General features: G+C 41.7%; 1 protein-coding gene across 2 annotated transcripts in view; it reads right to left on the reverse strand.

Annotated features, from left to right (window-relative positions):
• Window positions 1-8,985, reverse strand: part of cacna1ib (calcium voltage-gated channel subunit alpha1 Ib) — a 37,352-nt gene that overhangs the window by 14,687 nt on the left and 13,680 nt on the right. For both annotated transcript variants that reach the window (XM_016549659.1, XM_016549658.1), the window contains exon 2: window positions 3,221-3,509. In XM_016549659.1, coding sequence (XP_016405145.1) covers window positions 3,221-3,495 — 275 coding nt within the window. In that variant the 5' untranslated portion in view covers window positions 3,496-3,509. The remainder of the gene's footprint in view (window positions 1-3,220; window positions 3,510-8,985) is intronic.

An 8,985-nucleotide genomic window follows, 5' to 3' on the forward strand; every position in this document is an offset into this window, starting at 1 on the left:
CTGTGTTAATGTTAGTTAATAAAAAGACAATCGTTCAGTGTTTGTTCATGTTTTTGTTGCTGTTACGTGACGCAGCGGTGTCTGACTCGGGGCGAAACGTGGGCTGATGATGTCATCGTTTCAGAAAATATACGGATTTGCTGTCCACACGAAAACACAAGGTCAGCGTTTTCAGATTTATCCACTATGGGACCCGTTTTCAAAAAATATCGGTTTCACTCTCCCAAAACGGCGGATCCGTGTGGACGAAACGCCTATATGATACAAAATGTATGCGTATACAGCTAAACGCGTCTCCAAGTGGACGGGGCCTTAAAGTCTGTGCTGACCAACTGGCCCTCATCTTCACAAAGATCTTCAACAGATCACTGGCACTGAGTGAAGTTCCCTGCTGCTTCCAACGCTCCACCATCATTCCGGTCCCCAAAAAGCCCAAAATCACTGGACTTAATGACTACAGACCTGTCGCTCTCACGTCTGTGGTCATGAAGTCACTTGAGAGACTGGTCCTGGCCTACATGAATGACATCACTGGACCCTTGCTGGATCCTCTCCAGTTTGCCTACAGAGCAAACAGGTCTGTGGATAACGCAGTCAACATGGGACTGCATTATATCCAGCAACACCTTGACAAAACTGGGAATTACGCAAGGATCTTATTTGTGGACTTCAGTTCGGCCTCCAATACCATCATGCCTGACCTTCTCTCAGACAAACTGACCCAGCTCTTCATGCCCACCTCCATCTGTCAGTGGATCACCAGCTTCCTGACAGACAGGTGAGGCTGGGCAAACTTACATCCAGGACTCTCACAATAAGCACTGGCGCCCCTCAGGGATCTGTTCTCTCCCCACTGCTCTTCTCCCTCTACACGAATGGCTGCACTTCAAAGGACCCCTCTGTCAAGCTCCTACAGTCATCGGCCTCATCAAGGACGGAGACGAGTCTGCTTACAGACAGGAGGTTAAAGAGCTGGCTGTCTGGTGCAGTCTTAACAACCTGGAGCTAAACACTCTCAAAACTGTGGAGATGATCGTGGACTTCAGGGGGAACCCCCTGCACTCTCCCCACTCACCATAATCAGCTACCAAAACAGACATCAGAAGACGACAACGGACAGTCAGGACTGCTGAGAGGATTATTGGTGCCCCTCTACCCAGCCTCCAAGAACTTTACATGTCCAGAGTGAGGAAAAGGGCTAAGCAAATCACTCTGGACCCCTCACACCCAGCCCCCTCTCTCTTTGAACTGTTGCCCTCTGGCCGGTGCTACAGAGCGCTGTGCACCAAAACAGCCAGACACAAGAAGAGTTTTTTTCCCCCAGGCCATATCGCACCTGAACAACACATAACACACCTCAGTATTGCACATCTGTAAATAACTCATTAAACCTTTAAATAGCACATATGCACATTCACAGTTCTGTCTATGGACATTTTTCCTTTTTCTGTATATTTTTATTACTATTGTTATTTATAATTTATGGTCTATTCTCTCATTTTATGTATGTCTGTACTTTGTTTGTATTTTCTGTACCGGAAGCTCCTAACACCAAGACAAATCCCTTGTGTGTGAGCACACTTGACAATATAGCTCTTTCTGATTCTGATTATTTTGTTCTAAACTAAAGTGGTAATGAAATATTGCTTTTGTAAATACTTCCCGCATTTCAGTAATAAAAGTGTTCATCTTTAAAATGCATGCAAATTGCAGTGAGCACAACAGTTACCATACAGTGCTTGTCAGAAGGCAAAAAAATGTGAATTTTGAATTGATCCCTTCTTGTAAATGTGGATTTAAATGGCAATTAAATGATCACAAGTAGGTATAATTCGACTGGGGATTTTAGGCTGGAGGTGGGAGAAAATTCTGACATTCTGGATTTGGACAGCAATAAAATCACAGAATAACACTGAAAACAGTTTAGGTCCCCACGAGAAACAACTACCATCCGAATAGGGTTCATGTCTAGAAGTATTTCCAAAAACACTTCTGAGGAAGATCTAGTCACTGGACTGACACCGTTTGAGTTTCATCACATCAAATCTGTGACAAATATTCAGTTTTGACTGTACACACATACATGAGACACTAATCATCACAAAGCCTGTGTTTTATGGTTTTCTATGTCTTATGACCTGAGCATCACATACAAACAGGCACATCACTTCAGATGTCAATCATATGGCACTTTCTGTCTGAGTGGGCAAATCCTGGCTAGAATAAACAAATGATATGCAGACTGAATGCTGTGAAAGACTATAGTTGACTAAACATTGACATTTCAGATTCTGCCCGGTCACATCTGAGCTGAAATAACAGACATTACAAGTAAGATAAGCTTTAAAAGGGAAAATATGCAGCTGTAATATCTCACACACTGTAATTATATTCTCAACCTCAGAGCGAAAACACACACAGACTAAAGCAGACGGCCGCTGATTTATCATTATATTTTGTCATTATATTTTCATCACAGATGACGATCCATTATTATTCACAGTTGTGCTGAAAGTCACCCTGGGAAAGAGAAGATGTTCAGCAGAACAACACGTGTCCTGAGCAGACGCCAAGAGACTCGCTTACAGCTATTCATCTTCACACAATTACAGCCAATTAGAGGAAACATGCTTAATATGCAGGCAGTGGATTTCAGACCAATGAGATGTGACTGTGGGCGGGGCTAACCAGTGCAACGCTGCTGAAATATTAAACAAGTAATTAACAAAAATTCAATATCCCATTACTTGTCAAGTTCACACACAAAAACTTGTCTGGTTAACACATGCTTAACTTAAGCCATTAAAAACATTTTTGTTACTTGAAACAGAATGAGTGCAAACTGAAAGAAAAAAAATATTAAAACATTTATTTTATTTCAGCAAGCTCCTAAAGTAACATTTCTCATATATATATGCAAACCCATTTCTGCCATGGGATTTTAAAAGGGATAATTGCTACTTTATCTCACAATTTAGATTTTTCAGAAATGCAAGATTTAAACTCAGAATTCTGACACAAATCTGAAAAGTTGCAGGTAACTGAGATTTATTTTTTTTATTAAAAATGTATTTATTTTACTAAATAAATAAATAAATACTATATAGATATTTTCAAAAAACTAATATAAATGACAAAAACACAACAAAATTACTAAAACTGTACCTTAAATGAAAACAGACAATATAAAAATAAACCCTAATGCAGTTGATAAGGATATGGGCTGGACACCATGCGGATGCACCAGCTGCGAGGACATGTGGTCTGTTTGAGGCAGATGAAGACGATGGGCACTAGTTCTGGGTACGGGACGACCAGAGCACTTAAATCACTGCTGACATCATCAGCCACTTCCTGCACCTGCTCCGCCGGCCCCGCCTCCTCCTGCTCAGCAGGCCCCGCCTCTTCAACAAGCCCATCCCAGCCAGGAGAGGCACACAGGTCCACGTGTGGCTCCGCCCCCACTGCAGCAAGCCCCTCCTCCTCTGATGTCATGGCTTTTGACCCGCCTACAATGAAAGAGACAGTTAATGATCACACAGGTTCCTATTGGAGAAATCAAGTTAAACTAGTTTAAAGAAGAACACCTAGTTCTCAAGCACTTTTTCTTGAGTCTATGGAATGAGCTGTTCCTGACCTACACACATAAAAGCTAAATAAACGGGTTGGTTATAAATACTCATGTTGCCTCACATAAAGAATGAGCTGCTCTGAATAGAGAACAAACATTAAATCAACACACAGTGATGTTCAAGCACTGCATCGGTCCTGCTCGTTATCATCTGATGCTGCGGTCATCATAACATTTACATTTATGTGTTTAGCCAACTTACAGTAGCGAAGCACACGCGATCGGTCACAGAATCAGAGCTCAGAGGCTCTCTTCATCTGTCTTCATCTGTTCTCATGTGTCTTTAATGCTTGTGTTCATGTGATTGTCTGACCTGTGTTTACTGAGGGTTTAAAGCAATTTCTTTCTGCTTTTTTCCTCACAAATTAGATGTAAACTCAAAATTGAGATATAACCTTGCAATTTTGAGAAAGAAAATCAGAAATGCAAGATTTAAACTCAGCATTCTGCCAGAAATGTGAAAAAAGTTGCAGGCAATTGAGACTTCACATCTCAGTTTAAATGAACAGTTCATCCGAAAATGATTTATCTGTCATTATTTGCTCGCCCATATGAGATATTTAAAAAAAATAAAAATGACTTTTTTGTTGATACAATGAAATTTAATGGGGTCCAATATTGTTGTTTACAGTTTTTCAAAATATCTCCCTTCGTGTTTGAACAGGTTTGGAAAGACATGAGGGGGAGTAAATGACAAAAGAATGATTGAGCTGACCTATCCATTTAATATCATTAATATTCCATGTTTGTCAGCACATTAAATTCTGGAGGAGGAAAACTAGATAAAACAAGCATCAGGAGACTCACGCATCACAACAGATGTTTGGAATCAGTCACGTCACATCAGATGATCATTACTACAGTCCCATTTAAAAATCATGTGTTGACCAGCTATTAACCAGTTACACATCTAATTGGAGTTAAATGTGTTTTGTCACATGAACAATGTGAATGTATTTACTCACAAAGATAATTTTACTCACATCAGCTGTTTAATGTCTGTAATGATTCTGTTATGTTCTCCATCACAATCTCTTTAACCTGTTCACCATCTCAATCCATCTCCCATCCATCCTTCTGTGTGTGTGTGTGTGTGTGTGTGTGAGAGTGAGAGAGTGTGTGTGTGTGTGTGTGTGTTTGTGTGTGAGAGAGTGTGTGTGTGTGTGTGTGTGTGTGTGTGTGTGTGAGAGAGTGTGTGTGTGTGTGTGTGTGTGTGTGTGTGTGTGTGTGTCCAAATGTCTACACAAAGACAGTAAATCAGCTAGCCTACATTGTGTGGAGTCAACGGTCTCAGATGAATAAACACATTAAATTAGGGCTGCACGATAAATCGCATGCGATATTTAATGCGCATCTTATCAGTAAAGCCGGTTCTGTAATCAGCGGTAAATCTCCATCACGTGCGTGCTTTCACATTGAGCAGCGTGCGATTTTTTGCGCAGCTCGTCAGTGAACAACGGCTCTGTGTAGTTAATGCTGCTCAATGTGAAAGCACGCACGTGATGGAGAAACTAATGCTCAAATTAGTTTTCTGCTTCTCAGATGTTTCTCCTGAGAAAAAGACTCCAGTAAAGTGTCTCCACTAGACTTTCAAAGGAGATCTCAACAATGTCTCAGACTGTGCTCAGATGTGCCACAATACCAAACCTCAGAGGTCTTAAAATTAACTCAAACATTTCTCATTTCTCAAGTTCTCCTGAGTTGCATTTCCCAAAACCAACGTGAGCCAACGCAGTCCTGATCCGCTGAGCAATAAGTGTTTATAGACACAGACACTCACCATCTGCTGACCAAACATACACACACACACACACACAGTGTGAAGTAAACGAGGATTTTTAATGAGGCCACAGCTCTGGTGACTTTACTAACGGTTTAATGACCCGCTATCAGAGATCAGCTGTCCTGTTCAGTTGCTGGACACACAAACACACTACAGCCGCTCTGATGTGAGGAGACCTGAGCTACAGAACACGCTACGCTCCATACAGGAGGAGAAAGACACGTCTACTGTTGATGAGGTCAAAGGTCATGTGTCACTGATCTAGAACAGTCTCACATTCACAAGCACGAGACTCAGATCAATCTAGAACAGATGAGAACTTCCGTCTTCACATACAGAAACTGATGAATCGTTATAATCATTTCATAAATCAGAATATGGCTATTTGGGCAGAATTTGACTATTTAAAATATAACAAATGGCTTGAATAAAGAGTTGTTCATTTTGCATTCTACATGAATGTATTTCACAGATGCTTTAATCCAAAGCGACTTGCATTGCATTGAAGGAATCAAACCCATGGCCTTGACGTCGGTAGCATCAAGATCAGGAATGATGAATGAGCTGAATGAGATTGAACGAGAGAGTCAGTAAAACTATTTGATCTTCCCTTCACCGCTGTGTATGTGTGTGTGTGTGTGAGTGTGAGTGTGAGTGTGTGTGTGTGTGTATGTGTGTGTGTGTGTGTGTCCTCTTGTTTCTCCTCCAATCAGCAGGACATACAGGTACCACATTGTAGGATGCAAACTAATGACATTTGCATACGCCCATTTCCTTATTTACCTAATGAACACCTTCTGGAATGACCTCAGAAATTATGACACACAAACACACACACGCGCGCGCAAACACACACACAAACACACAATCCACAAAAAAGAAAAACACCTCACATTAGTGTTACACTCAAGCAATGAATCATGGCATAGTTTATTAAGAATTTTCATTTACTTGCTTTTAAGTCATATCATCAAAATGTATTTATTTAAATTGCATAGAATCAGCATGAAAATAATTAAATTTATCAAATAAAAACCATGAAGTGTGTGTGTGTGTGTGTGTGTGTGTGTGTGTGCTGAGAATGTGACGTGTGTTTACAGCCGGAGCGGAGTTGAAATCGGTCTGCTGTATAAACATCCTGACAGACACAAACCTCCGTCTTGCTCTTCCTAAACAAAACGCAGACCTGGATTCATTCACAAACCTTCATGACATCACAGCCATGAGCTCAGTAACATACAACAGAACTGAGCACAGCCAATCAGAGCACAGCTCATTTACATACACAAATGTGTCATTTGATTGAGAAGGTTTTGATTGTAAAAAGTCAAATAAATCGGAATTATTACTGTTTAGGCTTCACTCTCATTACAAAATGCTACAAAATGAGCCATTTGGGTTCTGTTGAGGAGTCACTGCAGTGCTTGTAAAAATAGTGTGGGTTATAAATCAGCAGTGTGTGTTTCCTGTCTGAGAGGGAAGCAGTAATCTGTTCCTCATCCAGACGGCTCAGGTGAGTCACCTGAGCTCCTGCAGGAACAACAGAGACTCACTCCAGTCCACACGAGACACTCTGAGACATTCTCAGATGCACTAAGACAATCTGAGACACACTGAGAGACGCTGAGAAAATCTGAGACACTCAGACACTTTGAGACACACTGAGACGATCTGAGACACGCTGAGACACTCAGACACTCTGAGACACTCTGAGACACACTCAGACACACTGTGAAACTCTCAGACACTCAGACACTGTGAGACATGCTGAGACACTCTGAGACTATCTGAGACACACAGACACACTGTGAAACTCTGAGACACTCAGACACTGTGAGACACACTTAGACAATCTGAGACACGCTGAGAAACTGAGACACTCAGACACTGTGAGACACTCTGAGACACACCGAGACACACTGTGAAACTCTGAGACACTCAGACACTGTGAGACACACTTAGACAATCTGAGACACGCTGAGAAACTGAGACACTCAGACACTGTGAGACACTCTGAGACACACCGAGACACACTGTGAAACTCTGAGACACTCAGACACTGTGAGACACACTGAGACAGTCTGAGACACACCGAGACACGCTGAGAAACTGAGACACTCAGACACTGTGAGATACTCTGAGACACACCGAGACACACTGTGAAACTCTGAGACACTCAGACACTGTGAGACACACTTAGACAATCTGAGACACGCTGAGAAACTGAGACACTCAGACACTGTGAGACACTTTGAGACACACCGAGACACCCAGAGAAACATTGAGACACTCCAAGACACACTGAGAAAATCAGACACTGTGAGACACATTGAGACAATCTGAGACACGCCGAGAGACTCTGAGAAACTGAGACTCTCAGACACTGTGAGACACACTGAGACAATCTGAGACACGCCAAGAGACGCTGAGAAACTGAGACACTCAGACACTGTGAGACACTTTGAGACACACCGAGACACCCAGAGAAACATTGAGACACTCCAAGACACACTGAGAAAATCAGACACTCAAGACACTGTGAGACACACTGAGACAATCTGAGACACGCCGAGAGACTCTGAGAAACTGAGACACTCAGACACTGAGACATGATGAGACACACAGAGACATTCCGAGACACTCAGACACTGTGAGACACACTGAGACAATCTGAGACACACCGAGAGATGTGGAGAAACTGAGACATTCAGACACTGTGAGACATGATGAGACACTCTGAGACACACAGAGACATTCAGAGACACTCAGAAACTGAGACATGATAAGACATTGTGACGCTCTGAGACACTGAGACACACACTCAGACACTGAGAGACACACTGAGAAACTCTGAGACAATCTGAGACACACAAACATGCTGAGACACACTGAGAAACTGAGACACTTATACACTGTGAGACATGATCAGACACTGAGACACGCCGAGAAACACAGAGACATGCCGAGACACAGATTCAAACATCCTCAGAAGATCCAGAGCACAAGCACCTGTTCAGCATCCCATCAATCCTCACACTCGTACAGTTAAACACGGACACACAAACCCAGTTTAAGGCCCTCTTCCTTCTCACGAATATTAAAAACACACGTCTATTGACCCGAGAAACACTCATCAATCTGCTGTCAGCTCAGAGAACAGCAGCACTACACTGGGACACAAACCACCTCCTGTCTGATCACATGACCTGGACTGACGCCACAAACACTTCACACACTTTCTATTAGAGATTCAACCCAGACCAACTCAGAAATGTTGTAGAACAGCTCTGATCACAGTAAAACAGGACACACAAACACTATGAGTCTAAATAATGCTGCATTCTTATATCGACGTCCTAAAGCCAGATGCTCTAGGTCAGTCATTCTAAAGACATTTTCAAATTATTTTTATGAACAAAATTGGGAAACACAGGAACAATAGTTTATAAGAATAAAGTATGATTTCTTGATTTGTATGTTTTTTAAGCATTTTAATTAAGTTATATTGATTGAATTTATATAATTTAATATATTCAATTTTAATATTCAAATGAATATTAATTGTATTAAT

Source organism: Sinocyclocheilus rhinocerous, unplaced genomic scaffold (assembly GCF_001515625.1).
Source record: "Sinocyclocheilus rhinocerous isolate Xijiao unplaced genomic scaffold, SAMN03320098_v1.1 scaffold2780, whole genome shotgun sequence".
In the NCBI taxonomy this organism is placed as follows: domain Eukaryota; kingdom Metazoa; phylum Chordata; class Actinopteri; order Cypriniformes; family Cyprinidae; genus Sinocyclocheilus; species Sinocyclocheilus rhinocerous.